This window comes from Phoca vitulina, unplaced genomic scaffold (assembly GCF_004348235.1).
Source record: "Phoca vitulina isolate PV1807 unplaced genomic scaffold, GSC_HSeal_1.0 scaffold67, whole genome shotgun sequence".
Classification (NCBI taxonomy): Eukaryota; Metazoa; Chordata; class Mammalia; order Carnivora; family Phocidae; genus Phoca; species Phoca vitulina.
Window position 1 is genome coordinate 14,167,120 of NW_022589770.1, and position 20,263 is coordinate 14,187,382.

Genomic DNA, 20,263 nt, shown 5'->3' on the forward strand with positions numbered 1-20,263 from the left:
TTATGTACAGGCCTTTTCCTTTTCTTCATGATTTGTATCCTTACCCAAATTTCAATTTGCTTAGAAGTCTGAGTTGCATCCGTACTTGGCAACAGAATCACACTATTTGTAGAAAGTTCTGAAACTGTTTTCTAAAATATAAGCTTTTTTCAGCACCTCACAACATTCTTTTTATCTTAGGAGTCAGCAAACTTTTTCCATGAAGGGCCAGAGAGTAAATAGTTTAGGTTTGCAAGCCAGGGAGTCTCAGTTGCAACCACTGAACAATGTTGAATACAAAAACAGCCATAGATAATGTGTAAATGGAGGGCATTACTATGTTCCAGTAACTATTTTCATAAAATCATGCAGCCAGTAGGCTGTAGTTTACTGACCCCTACTTTGTATTATTAATCATAAGCAGATGCTTAATCTCAGATTTGTTATAATGTATCCATTATATTTAACATATATAATCCATATTATATATCTATCCAATATATTACATGTAACATAATAATCCTGTCAATCAGAACTTGACAAGAATCTTAGTGTGGCTGCTTCCTATACACACACACATATACACAACTGCCAGGATCATTCCAGAATCCTCAATGCTCAACAAAAATGTATTTATAAGAATTCATTCTTAAAAAAAAAAAAAAAAAAAGCAAAGCACAAAAGCACAAAATACATATATTGATATTGTTAAATATTATAAGGACTAGAAACAGTTTTTTGTTTTTTGTTTTTAAGATTTTATTTATTTGATAGCGAGAGAAGGCGGGGAGCAAGCACAAGCAGGGGGAATGGCAGGGGTGAAGCAGGCTCCCTGCTGAGCAGGGAGACCGATGCGGGGCTTGATCCCAGGACCCTGGGATTATGACCTAAGCCAAAGGTAGACTCTCAACCGACTGAGCCACCCAGGCACCCCACAACTAGAAACAGTTTAACAGACTTCTAAGAAAGTAAATTAGTGACTGTTCATCCAATAAACTCTATTCAAAGGAACCGGACACAGAAAGATGGTGATAATATTTTCCTATGTGTAAAAAAGTAGCTGTGAAACAATGCATGGTACTTTATCACTTGAGTGAAACACCAAAATATATTTTTTAAAATTTTATTTATTTGTCAGAGAGACAGACAGCACGAGCAGGGGGAACGGCAGGCAGAAGGAGAAGCAGGCTCCCTGCTGAGCAGGGAGCCCAACACAGGACTCGATCCCAGGACCCTGGGATCATGACCTGAGCCGAAGGCAGACGCTCAACTGACTTAGCCACCCAGGCGCCCCAACACCAAAATATTTCTTAAAGAATTAATGATGGAAATAGTGGAGCAATTTGGCATTTTGGGTGACAATTTACATTTTGAATTCTCTTTATTAAGCTTGTTAAATTCTGTAAAATGAAGAAAATTACTATAAAGGAAAATTTCAGCTAGTCTTACAAGTACAGCAGACAGCTGGTTAGGTTGCTATTCACTGCTACTATATCAACATAGATCCTCATAACCACCACAGCTACTGAAATGCTTTTGTGTATTACCTGTAAGAATCCTGTGAGGTAAGCAAGGATTTCTCAAATAAAATATTCAGTTACTTCCAAAATGCTTTCAAATAATATCTCCAGCCTTAAAGCAGTGATGGACATTTAAGGAACATCCTTACTAAAAAAAATCTCAAGAATTTATATTAAAAAGTTCTCCTTTAGTATATAAATTTCTAACTTTATGATTTCCTTTTTTTTTTTTTTTTTTTTCACTAAGGAACATGTGCGTAATACCTAAAAATTACATTCCTTGATTACTTCAGTAGCTAAAGGGCATCAGGGTTAAGTAATCTTTTTTTTTTTTTTTTTTAAGATTTTTTATTTATTTATTTGACACAGTGAGAGAGAGAGAGAGCACAAGCAGGGGTTGCGGCAGGCAGGCAGAGGGAGAGGGAGAAGCAGGCTCTCCTCTGAGCAAGTAGCCCGATGAGGGGCTCGATCCCAGGATGCTGGGATCATGACCAGAGCTGAAGGCAGCCACTTAACTAACTGAGCCACCCAAGCGCCCCCAGTATAAGTAATCTTACCCTAAGATAATATTCACACGAAGTTCTTTTTTGGTCCTTGAGATTGTCTTCAATGCGGTAATTTCTGCATCAAACCAAAATCCTCTATTACCAGGATTTTCTACAGAGTAATTAACCATTACCACATCACCGACATTTAGTTCATTCCATTTCAAATTGGTTCTAGCTCGTGGTCGAAGATCCTTGACATTTATTTCTACCGTACCACTTTCTGGGTATCTGAGGAGAGAAAAAGAGAAGAATCATAGAATGCTGCTTATGATTACTACCAAAGACTAAAAGTATATGCAACATACATAAAAACAATCATTTCTGAATTTCACTTAAATGGTATTTTTCCATGATTGTAACTGCCAGAATAAACAGTTCTTGCTAACATTTTATTAAGACATTCTTTGCTAGCTTAAGGGGTAGGAGTAGGTAAAAAAACACAAGCTCTTCTTGCTCTAAATCTTCTTGACCTAAGCTTCAAAACTACTTTTAACAGGTGCTGACCTGTTCTTGAACTTGGGAATCAGTTCATTGAGATCTGCTGTTTGTTTTACACACAGAACATGAACTTAGTACATTTCAGTACGTTTCAATAACCTCCATTTTTCCAGGAAGAGAGGCGAAATTCTAGTTCTTACATGTAGCCATGTAGCCTAGTAATGGCAAAAAAGAAAAAAAAAGTGGACCCATGTGAAATAATTCTAGCAGAATCTTGATTTTGTGCTTCTAAAGGTAAGCTTAACTTAAACTGAAACCTGATCTGAACCTAAAGCTTTAGAAGTTTCCTAAATTTTAGGCCTAACTTCTGTTATCAACAAGCCAAAGAGAGCAATGTAACACTAACAGCTGCTACAAAATTAAGACCTGTTACCTTTATGTATTGCTTGGTAGTAGGGGGACAAAGAAATGAGTAATATCTGGTTCCTACTCTTGGAAAGCTCAATCTGTTGGGGTAGGCCAAACTACTATAATAGTGTTTCTCAAAGTATGAGCCCCAGACCAGGAGAATCAACATCATCTGGGAACATGTTACAAATGCAAACTCTTCGGCTCCACTTCGGATCTAATGAGTCAGATAATCTGGGAATGAGGCCCAGCAATCAATTTTCACAAATCCTGTCAGTAACTGAAAAGCATGTTCCAGTTTGGTAAACCTAGTGTAGTATAAGAATAAGTATCATACCCTAGTATGACAGTATTAACAAGGTAGAAACGAAGAAAAGACCATTCACCATTAACCGAGTGGCCTGCTCAAAATATAAGTGGGTCCAAAGATGGAAGCAAGCTCTAGCAGGAAAGCCTTGGTTCTTCTGAAGAAACCCAAGTACTATGCAAGCGTAGGACTCTCACAGAATACCTAACTCATTTAGAGTAAATGGGTATAAATCCTGGGTGGGATCTTTAGTTAATCATCCAATTTAACAAAGTCTCTTCATATTTTAGCTAGTTGAAAAAGAACAATCTCAGGATTAGCAAAGGGCCTCAAAGTAGATCTGGTCTTTACCTTCTTAGTGCCATAACTCCCTTCTACCACAAGCCTTCCAAATAAGCATGTGACCTCTGCTTGGACAGTAAGTGGTAAGGGGGCACTTTTAACCCTCAGAAAAGCCATTCTATCTTCATATAGCTCTGACATAGGGAAGAGAAAATACTTGATACTGGATCAAACATAAGCTTTGAAACTCATTTTATGAGTAAGTCCCAAGAAGAAATTTATACACTCTGTCCACAAAAGACCTAATACTGGACAGTCTAAATGTCCCTGCCACCCTCAATATTCTAAGTAAAAATGTTTTAAGTGGATTTCCATCAACTTATATAAAAAGGTTTTGAGTCCTTTATCATCCTGGTGTCTTCACTGGCTGGGTTTAAGTTCCCATTTTAGCTTCTTACTACTGGATATCCTTGGGAAAACTCTGTATCCGTACTAATCCTCTGTCTTATGTAGAATGTAGTTTAATGTTAACTGTTATCACATGTGGTTGTTTCCGTAACTAAAATGAGACTTGTAAGGTGCTTAAAACTACATAATGGGTTAAATGTCAGTTAATATTCTGTCATTATCCCACAGAAATAATCCCAAAGAAACTGACAAATACAAAATCATGTCTATGGTTCCGCTCTTCTCCCATTTCAATCCCATTTTTTAACGGTCAAACCTAAATTTAGAGGTCTCTAGCCAAACTCTTGTGTTTATACGTTCATGTTGTTTCACACTGGTTTGGTCACAAAAATAACCAACATTTCTCCCATAAAGTGAAGTTAAACTAGATTTTTTTTAGGACTTCTCTAATTTTGAAGTTTGTGAACTTGTTTCCTGCTTCAATATCCTTAAGACCACATAGGACAGAAACCTATTCTTTTAAGTAAGATTCTTTTCTCAGCTGTAATGTCACGATGCCAAAATATAATTTTCACATTATGTATCTGTATGTTTAATACAGTAAGAAAGCATATTTCAGTGGCAAAAAAATTCTCCATTTGCCTAAGTTTGTCAAAGTTTGCCTAAGTAGATACTAAGAAAGAAAATATCTTAAAGTAGAAATCTTGACCAAAATATCAAAACTGTATATAAAATCATGTTTATCAGAGATAAGGCAAAATAAATCATCCCATACATCAGAGCAAGGGAATTTAAGCTATACTTGCCCTGGAAATTTGTATAGTTTCATAACAGAATTATATATACATATATTCTACATATATACACTAGTCTATAGAAGGTAACTCATGAAAATGAAGTATACTTTTTCTAATTTCGGCCAAAGAGATGTTAAGTCAATGCTCTGTATAAAAACAGACATGGAAGGGACACATAAAACTATTCTTATCAAAGTCAAGAACATGCCAAGTGCTCAAATATTATTCTTTTCCTGGGCATCTTCATCTACAGACATCCTAACACACAGAATGGGGACACATAAGCTCCACTATAATCCCTTTTTCTTCCGATTCATATATCCAACTACATTTCTAACAGATACCTTTGAAGCACCTCAAATTCAAGGCATCCAAGATAGAATTCCCCATCCCATAATCTGGTGTTCAGTATTCTCTAGAGGAAACTATTTATACTCCCAGAAACTTAGAATTATCCCCGATTCCTCTAATAATGCCTCCATCCAGTTAGTAAGTCCTCCTTATGCTTTACCTTTAACATTTCTTTAATGTAACTATACCCCCTTAACAAAGACCTGCATTTCTCTAAGCCTACCATCAAGGCCTAACATAGCTCCCTGTCTTTAGGATCACATCTTAAACCCACATCACACTTTTGCTGAAGTCTAAGACACAGATCTACTTAAAATATTTTGTAAAGTTTGATAATGGTCTGTTCATAAGTTGTGGGAAAACAAGTATTCTCATACACTGTTGATGGAAATACAAAGTAGTACTATCCCAGCAAATAGCCAGCAAAATTGCCTATGTTTACCTTTTGACCCAGGAATTCCATTTCTAGGAATCCATTCCAAACATTAAATAAAAATCCCCATGAAAGGACACATACACAAAGCTATTTATAGCTATACTACCTGTAACAGCAGGACTACAAACAATCAAATGTCTACAGGAGAAAACCACTTGAAATAGCATATGGTGCAATTACATAATGGAATGCTATGCTCCCACGAAAAAGGAATAGAATATCTACAATGGAGTTATATGGAGAGCTATGGTAACCCAAAAAAATGCAAGATGCAAAGTGTTCATAGTGTGCTACTTACTTCCTAATAAGTGTGTGTGGAAATACAAATACACACACACACGTATACATACATATACAAATGGGTGTGAATATATAATTATATATGCTTATATTTTAAAACAGAAGGATAAACCAAAACTAATAAATATAGTTACTATAAAAAGAGGTAAGAAATAGAAGAAACCATGATGGACATTCTGTTTCTCTTCATGTATCTTGTTTGGGAGATTTACCTATAGAACCATGTACTGTTTTTTACAATTACAAAGCAGAATTTAAAAAAATATAAGAAATCCCTAAAAAAATAGAAGCATGGTGGCTTAACTACATAGGGAGGAACCATTACAAGTGACTTAAAAACACTAGATTAACAATACATCCTAAATAGGGTTATTTCCTAAGGACAAAGTAGAAAACAAAACCAATTTTTCAATAATCATATTTTTTGAAATATTACTACTGCCTAGCCTGAAACTACAATGAGTAGGATAAGGCAAGTCAACGGTGTTATTATTACGAACCACGATTTTCAAGAGAAAAAAATAATAAATGGAAGATTAAAGAGATTAAATTATAACTCCTTACTCTCAATTTAATTGGAAATAGCAATATAAACCTATGGTATATTTAAGTATTTCCTGGCTGTGTCCAATGAGAAGACCCAGAAACATGATTAAACAAGTATCGATGACCAGCCCAGACTATGTGCTTTAAATACCATCTCTAATAAGAACTAGGGCTCCTTGAAGAAATGTGCAGGAAATAGAAGGGCTTGGGACATCCTACTATACCTGAATGCAAAGAAGCCCTCAAGAACGGTTATGTCAAGCTGAACTTGAAGGAGCCTCCACAGGCCAGAGATGGGATGATTTGGGCACCAAGAACTTCAAAAAAAGGGGTTAAAATCTATTAATAATGACATTTAAAAATAAAGATCTTACTGGCCAACCTTTGGAGGATGCTAAAAAACTTAACACTCAAAAAGTTCAGGAATCGGGGCACCTGGGTGGCTCAGTCGTTAAGCGTCTGCCTTCGGCTTAGGTCATGATCCCGGGGTCCTGGGATCGAGCCCCACATCGGGCTCCCTGCTCGGCGGGAAGCCTGCTTCTCCCTCTCCCACTCCCCCCGCTTGTGTCCCCTCTCTCGCTTTCTCGGTCAAAAAATAAAATAAAAAATCTTAAAAAAAAGAAAAAGTTCAGGAATCAAGTTTATCTTTCTATATATGAAACTGGTTGTTAAAGTTCTTTATGAAAGAATTACAGCTAATAAATGAAGGAAAGATAGAAGGAGGCATCCTCCTTTTTGCAACAACAAAATAGTGGATCTAGGTAAAGATTAATGGCTGCTAAACCATTAAAAGCTAATAGCAAATTTCACAATAAATGGACCAGGATGACAACACTGAATCTTAAGATCCCCTTCCCAAAAAAGGAAAGCAGCAGGTATTATGTGTCTCCCCATATTATACAATACATAAGTAAACATCATCTCTCAACTAGTCTTATCAGATAAAGAATTTGAATCCAATCAAACCTCTAGATAGAATTATAAGCTTTCAGGAAACTAACATTAACAGAGAAAAATTAAATACCACTAATAGGGATGTAATCAGTAAAGCCCAGACTCTGGGAAAACTGAATAAACAGTCACTTGCACAAATAAATTAGCAAGAAGGAAAAAACAGGTTAAGTCTCAACTTACAGATTTAACCCATCAATTAAACGTTATGGGTAGATCTTGGTTTTGATCCGTATTTGGACAACCTAAATATATTTTTGGAAGAGACAAGACTATTGACTGGTTATTTCATATTTATGAATCATTACAAATTTCATGTGGGATTTGTTGATTTGTTAAGGTCTCCAAAACCATCTCCAGGTTCAGTGATTTACTAGGGAAACTCACAGGACTCTTTTTCATAGGGCAGCATATGGTTGTTTCCACAGCTATGATTTACCACAATGAAAGGACGCAAAGCAAAAAACAGCAAAGGAAAAAGGCACATAGGGTAAAATCAAAGGAAACCAAGTACAAACTCAGAATCCTCTCTCAGTGGAGTCACACAAAATGTGCTTAAATCCTCCAGCAACAAATTATGACAACACATGTGAAATATTATCTACCAGGGATGTTCAGTAAAGAATACACGATTTTTATTAGGGACTAGAAGCAGGTGTTCAGCACAAACTAATACTGTTTGCAGGTTAGGCACAGTGAGGTTTTTTTTTTAAAGTCAGAGAATGAGGAGAATCCTCCTGAAAGCTAAGTCCTCAACACCAGCCTAAGGTCCACTGCACAAACACCTTTTAAAGAAAATCAGTCTGAGATCTGATATGTTTTCTTACACACTTTAAAAAGAATCCTTTTAGCTATTTTGCCAGTTGAATGCTCTGAGATGTTAAGATGAAGATGAACCTATAAAAAATAGGGACTAGGTAGCAAAAGCCCTTAGACCATGTTTGTCACTTTTTTTTTTTTAAAGATTTTATTTATTTATTTGAAAGAGAGAATGAGATAGAGAGAGCATGAGAGGGGGGAGGGTCAGAGGGAGAAGCAGACTCCCCGCTGAGCAGGGAGCCCAATGTGGGACTCAATCCCGAGACTCCAGGATCATGACCTGAGCCGAAGGCAGTTGCTTAACCAACTGAGCCACCCAGGCGCCCCTGTCTGTCACTTTGAAAGGCGAAGAAAGGAGGAGGGTTGAGCAAGAAAAGCATCAGAATGTGGTACAACTCTGACAAAGTCTGGACCAGTCCAATGGTGAGCTATGGTACAGAAATCGACCACAGGGTTCCACAGTGGGCAGAAACTGCCAGGCCACACTTGTTCACTGGAGGGTGCCGGGAGAATGTGGTCTTGGCTCAAAACACTGTGGCAGGTCTCCAAAGTGCTGTTGCTAAAAGTTTTCAGCTAATTGCATTTATTCCTTGCAGCTGGTCAATTTTTTTTTTCTTGAAGGGAGGAGCAGTGCACCCACCCTGGCTACTAAGGCCATTTACTGGTTGAAATGAGATAAGGCTTGGGACTTGCTTCAAAATAATACAGTGGTGCTTAGGGATGCTGGTTTAAACAAGATTGGCCAGGAGTTCATAATGGTTGAAGCTAGGGGATGGGTTCATTATACTGTTCTCTCAACCTCTGAATAAATTTAAAGATTTCTATAATAAGTAAGAGTGCTTTGTGGTTCGAGTTAAAATCCAAACAAAAGGCTCATCCTTTTTCAGTTTTCCCATATACGTACAAAACTCAAAAAGTTAATACTCAAGCCTTACAATGAGGACAAGCAGTCTCCTGCCCCAGCCCACCATATTCCTGGCTTGTATTCCCCAGATGCAACCATTTTTAATTCTCAGCTTTTTATTTACATCCATATTTTTAAATAACATGCTCATACTTTGCTTTTTACTTTAAATTATTCTACCCATCCCTCGTGTACGGCTCATTTGTCTCCATACCCCTCTTCCTTATAATTGGTAACACATAGCCCTGCTTTAAGTGTTCACATATTTACAACTCTTAGAAGTGCTAGCACCCGCCCCCAATTTTACAGATGAGGCACAGAGACGTTTTTTTGGACAAGAACAAGAAGCAAAGACAGGATTCAAACTCTGATTATCTGGGTCTAAACCCATATTTCTGCAAGGTCTGAAAACTTTTTCTTGCTTAAGAGCATATTATACAATCTTTGTTAACTAAGTATTTTTTAATAATTTTTTAAAGATGTTAAGTAGAAATCACAGGTAAATAAAGAAGTATTCTTTAATACCGGTCCTTTCTTCCACAGTTTTGGTTTCCACTGAATGCTTAACTGTTCTGCATCATTATTTTATCTTCATTCTGCCATGGTTGTTAAAACTCCTGTATATCCAGACATTTCAGGCACTCAACCAATCTTTTTGGCTTCAAAACATCTCTTTTAGAGACCTCATCCTAAGTCTAATCTGGACAGCTTGCTCTGTAGGCCTAGACTGTTCCACAGCTTCATGCTGGGATCTCCTTTCATTATTTCCTGTTTTCTTGAATACCATTGTCTCCCTCTTTCTTGGTGTAAACCCTGAATAGGGTGGGAGCAGTTAAAATGATCTTTCATATAAATTAACCAATCCTTTTGTTCTCAGTTTTATTTCATATGCCTACCTCCAAGGTACCTGGTAAATCCAAGGCCTGAGCCTTTCAAAGGTTCTTCAATGCCAATTTAGTTGCTTGTTGTTGGCTTCTCATCCTTAGGTTCCAGTTTTCTCTGGCTTGCTAAGTATAGGTATCATTTACCCATTAGCTTCTTACCTTCCAAAAGTTTGTAGCTTTCTTTTCTGTGTCTTTTACTCCTATCCCATTTTTTATCCTTGGGAGTTTATGCATTGATTCTTTTACTGTATTCTAGGAAGGTTTAAGGACTGGAGACAAACTGGCATCTTAATCTTCCATGTTTAAATGAAAGTCTTTATTCACTTTTAGTTTCACTTCTTACTACTTACCATGTACCTATTACAATCCAGCCACAATAATTTACCCTCAGGTAACCCCTGTTATTTCCTACTTCTTTATCGTTGGTACCCTGCTATTCTCCTTCAGGAATACAGAAGTTATCTCCTCTACCTTATACTCTCAGAGCCCTAGATACTCTAGAAACTAGGGGTGCATATTTCTATCACAGTACTTAGACTGTAAAAAAAACAAGTTTTCATTGAGCAGGTACCATGTTCAAACTTTGGTGTGTTTGGGATATACCAGGACTACAAATGTTTGTAGTAGCATGTAGAAGCATGTAACTCATTAAATAGAAAAGTCTGCTTTTAAATAACTAAGGCTCTTAATCAACTATAATAAACTATGACCACTGTATTTTGGAAAGATCCTCTTGATTTTGCTATGTCTCCTCTTCATCCTTGAAATAGTTAAGCAGGACCACAGAATTCAATGAAGAGCTAATAAGGGCTTTTTAAAGATTGTTTTTGATGTTCTTAAAAACAAAAAACCTGTAGTCAGTTCAACTGTTAATTATGCCAGTACTCAATTTAAGTATAGGCAGTCCCCAATACAGCATTCTCCCCGTCCCATGAGGTCCGATGTATGGTTGAAGACAACCTCTGCAAACTGGTCCAAGTAACTAACTTCTTTCAGCATTTGCACTGAGCAAAACTATGTAGGACACTATTTGAAATATTTTGGAAAGTGTTGGAGCCTTGAACAACTTCGAAAACAGGGCTCAAAATATTCTCAAAGATTGAAAAACAGAGAGGTAGGAATCTATCAAGGCCAATTTTACCTACATGGTGCTGAGGGCCAATCCTATAACCTATGGAAGCATGAAACTAGGATTCTTCTTTCTCTTGTACTACATGACTTCCTGTTCTCAGAACCTAAAGTCAAGGTTATTCTAATATAAGTTTTTCTAATTAGCTACTTTGCATCCTTTAGAGTTTGGACAAATCAGATAACCCTTAAAAATCCCTAAGCTTGGGGCGCCTGGGTGACTCAGTCGTTGGGCATCTGCCTTCGGCTCAGGTCATGATCCCAGGGTCCTGGGATCTAGCCCTTCACTGGGCTCCCTGCTCAGCGGGAAGCCTGCTTCTCCCTCTCCCACTCCCCCTGCTGTGTTCCCTCTCTCATTTGTGTCTCTCTGTCAAATAAACAAATAAAATCTTAAAAAAAAAAAATTCCCTAAGCTTATCGTTGAATCACTATATTGTACACCTGAAATAACATTGTACGTTATCTATACTGGAATTAAAATTTTTTAAAATTCCTAAGCTCAAGTTTTTTCAGTAACATTTTCATTGGTCCAAATATTTGGATATCTTTTAGAGCTATCCTTTGGAGTACATGCTTTTGATTAATCTTAACTATGTGACATCTTAGCCATCTTAGCCAAAGCCAATCCTGTTTTCAATTGACAAAACAATCCTTGAATAAAGCCTGAGGAGTTAAATTTCAGGGAAATTAAGTATTCTTCAAAAATAGATTATATAGTAAACTACCTTTCCTTTTAGCTTGTAGGCTAACACTAATTTTAGACTCAAACTGTATTAAGCAAAGTAGTATCACTGAAACCTTCCTTCAAAATATGGCTTCCTGGAGCTAATATGCTTAAATAAGAACACCATTCACCTGGAGGCATGTTCTACTTTAGCAAATCTTTAATGTCCTACCATGTGCAAAAAGCATTTATTCTAACAGATAACATTACTAAGTTTCACACCTTAAATGTAAAGCATACTCAGACAATTAAGAATTTTGTAGGAGGGCTTTACATATTACATGGAAATAAATCTCATTTGTTTAACACATTAACCAAAGGTAGATAACTGTTTTAATAATGTAAACAACATAATTATGTTAAAAAATACCTATGCCAAAGATAAAACTGTATTTAAGAGTACTTACCAACCTGGCTTTATTAATGAAATGCAGAAAGTTTGATCCTACTATTACTGGGTATTTTTCAAGGTTATTAGGGAAAAAATAGGTCAAGTAGATATTTACAGAAGAGGAAATTAAAGCTGCAAGAGTTCAAATAAAACAAAAAACCTTACCAATGAACCAAAGACCTAGAATTCAAACCAAATTCTGATTCTAATGCCTGAACTATAAAAGAACTACCACTATGAATACTTACCACCCTATGGAGGAGTGAGGGTGGGTTTTGGTGTCCCTGCAGGAGTGGGGGGTCGGTTTTGGTGTCCCTCAGGAATCTACATTTTAAACATCTTTCCCCCATGAATCTGCAGTGCTGCTGACCAACCTTTGGAGAAAGACTAATGTAAAGGGAGGATGTATAAATTTGAAAAGGTGCAATCTGTAAAGTCATTCTTCTAGGCACTAAGTGATCTTATAACACAATAGAAGAGCAATGACAAAGTCACACACCTAACTTCTTCCGCCCTCCTTTTGATTATGATCTCTTCAGAACATGGCATGTCAGAGAAAGTTGGAGGAAATATTTGAAGTCTTTGGTAAATACATTATACTAATCAAGTAACAATGGGGCAGACTGGTTGCTGCACATGGGTTCTGAAATTAAACCTCTCATTCTTGCTGTCTATACTCAAAAATCAACAGAACTCTGACTTGATTAAAGAAAAATCTCCTACTCTTTCTCCCCCATCAAAACTCAGAAATCATTACATTTTGACATTGCTTAAAATATTTTTGGGACTCCCCGGGACACTTGGCCACGTGGCTAAGTCGGTTAAGCGTCTGCCTTCAGCTCAGGTCATGTTCCCCAGGTCCTGGGATCAAGTCCTGCATCGGGCTCCTGGCTCAGCAGGGAGCCTGCTTCTCCCTCTGCCTGCCACTCCCCCTGCTTGTGTGCTCTCTCTCTGACAAATAAAATCTTTAAAAAAATATTTTTGGGAGTCTTTCAGAAACAGATCACTACAACAATAACAGTCAAGAAAATTAGTTTTGTTACTTTATAGAAAAAACTTTTATCTAAAAATACCACTTGTTTTATTCAGAACTGGCTCAATGACTTCTATATGCAATAATTAAGGCTACTCAAAGACATGCAACATAGGCTGAGAGCAGCTTGAAAAATCTTAAAGAATGCTGAAAGCAATCACAACATTATACTAAGATACTTGCCAGATGAGCTTTTATAATTATAGTCTAGCATAAGTTCCCCTCCAAGTCCTAAGTGATGCTATGACATTTCCATTTGACTCAATCCAATGGTAGAGCCTTGACACTGTGTTAAAAAGCAGTTTAACCTATTTGATTCAAAAAGTCATATACCACTAATGAGCTATGGATTCTCCCCACAGGAAAAAGGCACACAGGCATTTATGGACAAGTAAAGAACCTTTGGTTCAAGGTATCTGTTCTGCAAAAACATCATAACTGGAGAGACAGAAAAAAATTTTAATTATGTAAACAATCCTAGAGGCTACATATAGATGTTTTATTATATTTTATAAGCATGCTTCTCTCAAAATTATAGTATGATAGAACGGTTGCCAAGTATGTGCTTTTGTGAACTGGGGTCTACCACTTACTAGCTGTCCAACATCAGGCAAGTTAAAACCTCTCTAAATCTCAGTTATCTCCACTTAACACATAAAAGAACTATCTACACTTCACTGAGTTTTTATGAGGATTATATAAAACAATCCAGGTAAGTATTTGCTAAAATAACACTGTCAGGCACTGTACAGTTATTAAATTAAGCTACTATAAAAAGAATATTTTAAAGATTTTTATGTATTCATTAGAGAGAGAGAGAAAGAAAGAGAAAATGAGCTGGGAACCTGGTGCAGGGCTCGATTCCAGGACCTGGAGATCATGACCTGAGCCAAAGGCAGATGCTTAACCATCTGAGCCATCCAGGTGCCACTAAAAAGAATACTTTGGAATAATTTACTAAGAAGTCAAAACAAAAACATTAGTTTCTGAGGTAAAATGACATTTCTATTTTAAATGGGAACATTATAGAGCATGTGATTATGAAAACTCTTAGCAATCATTTACTCAGTTTAAAGATTTCAACTTTGCCTAGCTACACACAGTAAGTACTCATTCTTAACATACAATATAGAAATAAGGAGTGCCTGGCTGGCTCAGTCAGTGGGACATGCAACTCTTGATCTTGGGTGTAGAGATTCCTTAAAAATAAAGTCCTAAAAACAAAACAAAAAAACCAAACCCTCCATGTTTAAGCATTTTCCTTCTTTACATATATACTTCCTTACCAAATTAACAGGTGTTTTCTGGCTTACTTTTCTCTTTACAGAAATCAGCTAAAATTTAGAAATCAAGAACTCTACATTAGACTACTAAGTTTAATAAAGCAGTAGAGAAAGCAAATCACTTGGGGTGCCTGGGTGGCTCAGTTGGTTAAGCATCAGACTCTTGGTTCTGGCTCAGGTCATGACCTCACAGTTGTGGAATCAAGCCAAGTCAGGCTCCGTGCTCAGTGTGGAGTCTGCTTCAAATTCTTTCTCCCTCTCCCTCCCACTCTGCCCTTCCCTGCTCGGGTTCTTGGGTGCTCTTTCACTCTCTCTTCTCAAATAAAATCTTAAAAAAAAAAAGAGAGAGAGAGAGAGAAAGAGAGAGAGAAAGACAGAGAGAAAGAAAAAGAGAGAAAAAGGGGAAAAGAGAAAAAGAGAAAAGAGAGAAAGAGAGACAGAGAGAAACAGAAAGAGAAAGAGAGAGAGAAAGAAAGCAAATCACCAACAAGAACAGTATTCCCAAATTCACTTGTTCGACCTTGTATTATGGGATTTAAGACTAAGACTTTTAAGGCTCTAAGACTAACTAAAGGTGCATTGTGAACCTTAAAAGCAAGAAGGCATCAGGTAAGATTTTGAGATCTAGGTCAAATTCAGAAAGTTCTTAGAAGGACCAACTGTATAATTAAGAGCCTAATTTAACAGGAAAACCAGGATTAGTCTCGGAACAAATATTCAACCATTACAGAGTATTTTCCCCCACTCAAGGATTTACCAACATCATAAATACATCAATTTTCCATAAACACATTATGGACATTGCTTTCTATGCAAAGTTAGTACAGATAGTGACTGCATAGTAGAAAATAGTCCTTCATTCAAAGTTACATACAAATAATTTAGCTTGACTGAAATGGCTCTTTTAGAAAGACTTAGTTCTAATAATTTTGTCTATATGAAAACAAAATGGGGGGAAAAAAACAAACCACAAACCACCTGGACTTGTGCAAAATAAGGATGAACAGTCAGATTGCTCAGGTATTACGTATCATCTTTGGCCTTTAATAAACTATTTACTCAAACTGTCTATCAACCCCCTTTTCCCATATTGCTCTTTAGTAGCAGGTGTCTGTCAATTGCCTTTGGCCCAGCCTTATCAGCTGTTATCAATGAGTGGTTTGCAAACATGAATGTGCAGCAGAATCACCCAGAGGACTTATTAAAACAGACTGGTGAAAAAAAATAAAATAAAAAATAAAACAGACTGGTGGGCCACTCCAGGACTGATTCATTACATCTGCAGTGAGCCCAAAAACTTACTTTTCTAACAAGTGATGCTGCTGCTGCTGGCCAAGGAATATACAGAGAACCACTAGTCTAAGGGCAGCTGTTCTCGACCACAGCTGCACGTTGGAATCACAGGGGAACTTCTGTAAACACCAATGCCTGGGAGTCCCTCAGAACAATCATACTAGAAGTTCTGGAGGTAAGTCCTAGACAACTAATGTGTACCCAGGGTTGAAAGCCACTAGTCTGGTTAATTAAATCTAAACCAAATCTACTGAGAACAGATATTGCTTAATACAAAAGCAGGGTAAGATTTTTAGCCCTTATCTGCTGATAAAGCAGGCAAATAAGGAGTCGAGATTAAATTCAGTATGGTGGCCTCAGCTGCTTACATACCTAGGGTTAAACTCAACAGAAGTTGTATGTATGCTGCCTGTTTTAAATCCCAGGCAAAGTCTAATTAAGTCTTTAGGTCATACAAAATGGCTGACCTTTGAAGACAACAGAAACAGAGGTTACTATCAATCCCATGTACCAAGTTTAGGCTGAGTGGCAATAGTGCATATTGGTTAACTCTTGGCTCTGGAGTCAGAGCATTTAATAGATGTTACCTTTGACAAGTTACATAATTAAGCCCTGGTGTCTTCCTTTGGGAGTTAATGAAACTAACACTGTAGTTATGCTAAAGATCACAGGGGCATCCATGTAAGAAGTTATATCAGAGTCTAGCACCTAAGATTTAACATAATCTAAAATTGCTGTAAGCTATGCCATCCATACACATACTTAGACATTAACCTACCAGAAACATTAAAGAAATTATCATCCTCTCCAAGTCTACTTCTTCCCCTTCAGTCAACATCAGGGTGTTTACTCTTACAAGATTACAGTCATACCCTTGTGAATTTACATGTTCAGGACTGTAGTGTTAAACTTTAAATACCTTACCTACAGAGGGAATAGTTAATGGAAATAAATACAACTTTTAGAAAGCTATGAAGTATACAGTACAAGCTTACTATGAAATAAGGGAAAATTTCAGGTTCTCTAATTGCTTAACCATTTCATGATTTATAATTGCCTGTTATTATCCTGACGTTCACTCATTTCTGAATCCCCCCCCTTTTTTGTCCAAAATACCACTTTTCATCAGGCATAGTCTCTTCCCGGTAATCATGGCTTTGGGAGGAAAAATGGTAGCTCTCCTCACAGCCATGTTGTACATTCCCATTAACCGGGTACTTTTTAAAAACCTTAAGGAGGATTTCAGAATTCCTTTGAATCTAAATCTCTTAAGTATAAATTTAATATTCCTACTGCCAACTCTTTTCCTCTCAAGTACTTACTATGTTGAGTTCTAAAAATACAAAGCCCTTGCTAAGACAAGGGTAACAGCAAAGTGGTATAGAATAGCAATTAGAAAAAAAAAAACAAACCCACAAATACCTTTGTACCAGACACTTTGATGTTAACATCACATGTCTGCTTTATATTATTTACAGTAGATGTGAAACATAAAGCTGACAAGCCTAATCTAGGCCTTATGATTGATGAACTACAAGATCTTCACTAGTAGCCTTCAACAATTCAGTCTATGTCCATCAAGAATCTATAGAAAAGGGACCTTTATGGGGCACCTGGGCGGCTCAGTTAGTTAAGCGTCTGCCTTCAGTTCAGGTCATGATCCCGTAGTCCTAGGATCAAGCCCTGAGCTGGGCCCCCCTGCTCAACCAGGAGGCTGCTTCTCCCTCTCCCTCTGCTCCTCCCCCTGCTAGTGAGTGCACGAGCTCTCTCAAATCTTAAAAAAAAAAAAAAACAACCCTTACAAACAGTAAAACTCTTAAATCTTAAAATATTTCAGATAAATCTCAATCTGTTCATGAATTTACAAGGTTTTAATCTTTAATTTTTGAAAGGAAAAATGAAGATTAGGAAAACAAATTTATGTTTTAGGACCATGTCTACCACTAGATTTTATTTGGCTTTTTGGGGTTCCTTGGTCCCATGTACCTCTCTGCCCTGGCTAAGTGACAGCCTGTTCAAATTATACTATTATACTCAGAGGTTTGGAGGTATGATTATTAATTAAGCAGATTACTTTCAATTTACTCGAACAGGAGAGAAATGAGGTTAGTTCACTGAGCGAAATGAGAACAATCAGTATCAAAAACGGAATGGGATGGTAGCCTGTAAATACTTAATGCCTATTTAAGTAAGCTTAAGTCCAAAAAAACTGAGAACTTCTGTCGCAGAAGTAAAAATTATTCTAAGTTAGGGGTCACTTAATCTAATCACTTAAACTTTCTAAGTTCTCTTTGCAATGTAACATCTCTACTAAATCTCCCAGTCTATATGACTGAAGATGGCCAATGCTTGTTTACTGCTCACTGTTCAGGGCAGACCATTCTCTCTCTTTAGAGATTTGACTGGTTTGAAGTTTAGGTTATCCTAAATTTACCATCTATGTTGTAAAGAACTTTCTCCTACACAGAAGATGTGGTATATATATATACAATGGAATATTATGCAGCCATCAAAAGGAATGAGATCTTGCCATTTGCAACGACGTGGATGGAACTGGATGGTGTTATGCTGAGCGAAATAAGTCAATCAGAGAAAGACATGTATCATATGACCTCACTGATATGAGGAATTCTTAATCTCAGGAAACAAACTGAGGGTTGCTGGAGTGGGGGGGGGGGGGGGAGGGATGGGATGACTGGGTGACAGACACTGGGGAGGGTATGTGCTATGGTGAGCGCTGTGAATTGTGCAAGACTGTTGAATCACAGACCTGTACCTCTGAAACAAATAATGCAATATATGTTAAGGAAAAAAAAAAAAAGATAGTAGGAGGGGAAGAATGAAGGGGGGGAAATCGGAGGGGTAGACGAACCATGAGAGACGATGGACTCTGAAAAACAAACTGAGGGTTCTAGAGGGGAGGGGGATGGGAGGATGGGTTAGCCTGGTGATAGGTATTAAAGAGGGCACGCTCTGCATGGAGCACTGGGTGTTATGCACAAACAATGAATCATGGAACACTACAAAAACTAATGATGTAGGGGTGCCTGGGTGGCTCAGTCGTTAAGCGTCTGCCTTCGGCTCAGGTCATGATCCCAGGGTCCTGGGATCGAGCCCCGCGTCGGGCTCTCTGCTCAGCGGGAAGCCTGCTCCTCCCTCTCCCACTCCCCCTGCTTGTGTTCCTTCTCTCGCTGTGTCTCTCTCTGTCAAATAAATAAATAAAATCTTAAAAAAAAAAAACTAATGATGTAATGTATGGTGATTAACATAACAATAAAAAAATCTTTAAAAAATGTGAAAGCTATAATGATCCATGTCTTTTTAAGCTAAATACTTAGTTCCTTCAGTTACTTTTCATGATAATTTTACATTTTGGGTTCTACTCTGAAGATGCACCAGGTCCTGTTGGTATTCTTAAAGCATGAGAGGTGGAAAATAATATTCCAAGTAGGGAATAATCAGGTGAGTACAACAGTAACATTACCCTGCTTATTCTAGCTATCTTTTGATAAAACATCCTTACAATATAACTATTTAATAGCCACATTTTATTGACTCACTTGGAGCTTACTACTCAAAAAAAAAAAAAAAAAAAAACACCACCACTCCAACAGCACTCCTCAATGCATCCTCCATCCAAGGAATCAAGAACTTGTTTATTATTGAGATCAACAGGCACTTTAATATATTTTTAACTTACTTCCCAATAACCATGAGGAACAAAACTTTAACAGGATTTGTTATCCATACTGGGTCATGATTCTTTCTAGGTGCATACACCAGTCTTCTGTTACTTGAGACTCTTATCCAAAAGCTCATCCACTTTATTTTATACTTTGTTTTATACAGTCTTTTTCTCTTTTTAAAGATGTGAATGACATTCACCTACCACTTAAGCTTTTGTCATCTTTTATTTCTCAAAGACAGTTCAGCTCTATCTTTAAGTTGCCAGCAGTGAAACATTTAATTCTATCACATCAAAGTATTTAGGACAAATAATTTTAGTCTTCTCATACATGTTGGATTTAGACTCTTACTAACATTTATTCTAATCAGACAAATTTCTCCTTCCAAAAACAAAAACCCACAAAAAAACAGCCAAATAAATGCTAAGGTATAGTGATTTGTGCCCTAACATTACACCAAACTCAGGCCTATCCCTTGAAAAGTCTTACTCCAAAACCAATAGTCACCTAAAACTGTTAAAAATCTAATAAGCCTTAGTTCACTTACTGTTTAAAGATTACACTATTTCTCTGCCCTAACATTCTGTACAATATTTTTTGCCAAATAACTCTTCTTCTATTCTCTAAGAAATAAAACTCAAAGCAAATCAAGAACTCTACTTGTTGACAGCAGATATACAGATAGCTACAGTCCCCAATACCCTTTGTCACAGCATTCACAAACTCAGACGGACTGCTATCAACACACCAACTCTAATCCCTTTCTATCCCAGACTCAATTTACCAATATTGCCAGTTCTGGCCAATCCCAGATCTTAATATTCATTCGACATGATATTCTATTTAT

The 20,263-nt window shown here is 37.1% G+C and overlaps 1 protein-coding gene across 2 annotated transcripts in view; it reads right to left on the minus strand.

Annotated features, from left to right (window-relative positions):
• Positions 1-20,263, minus strand: part of UHRF2 (ubiquitin like with PHD and ring finger domains 2) — a 91,639-nt gene that overhangs the window by 50,928 nt on the left and 20,448 nt on the right. For both annotated transcript variants that reach the window (XR_004297892.1, XM_032392290.1), the window contains exon 4: positions 2,057-2,275. Coding sequence is in view for 1 of the 2 variants with exons in the window: in XM_032392290.1 (XP_032248181.1) it covers positions 2,057-2,275 (219 nt within the window). In the remaining variant the exon portion in view is untranslated. The remainder of the gene's footprint in view (positions 1-2,056; positions 2,276-20,263) is intronic.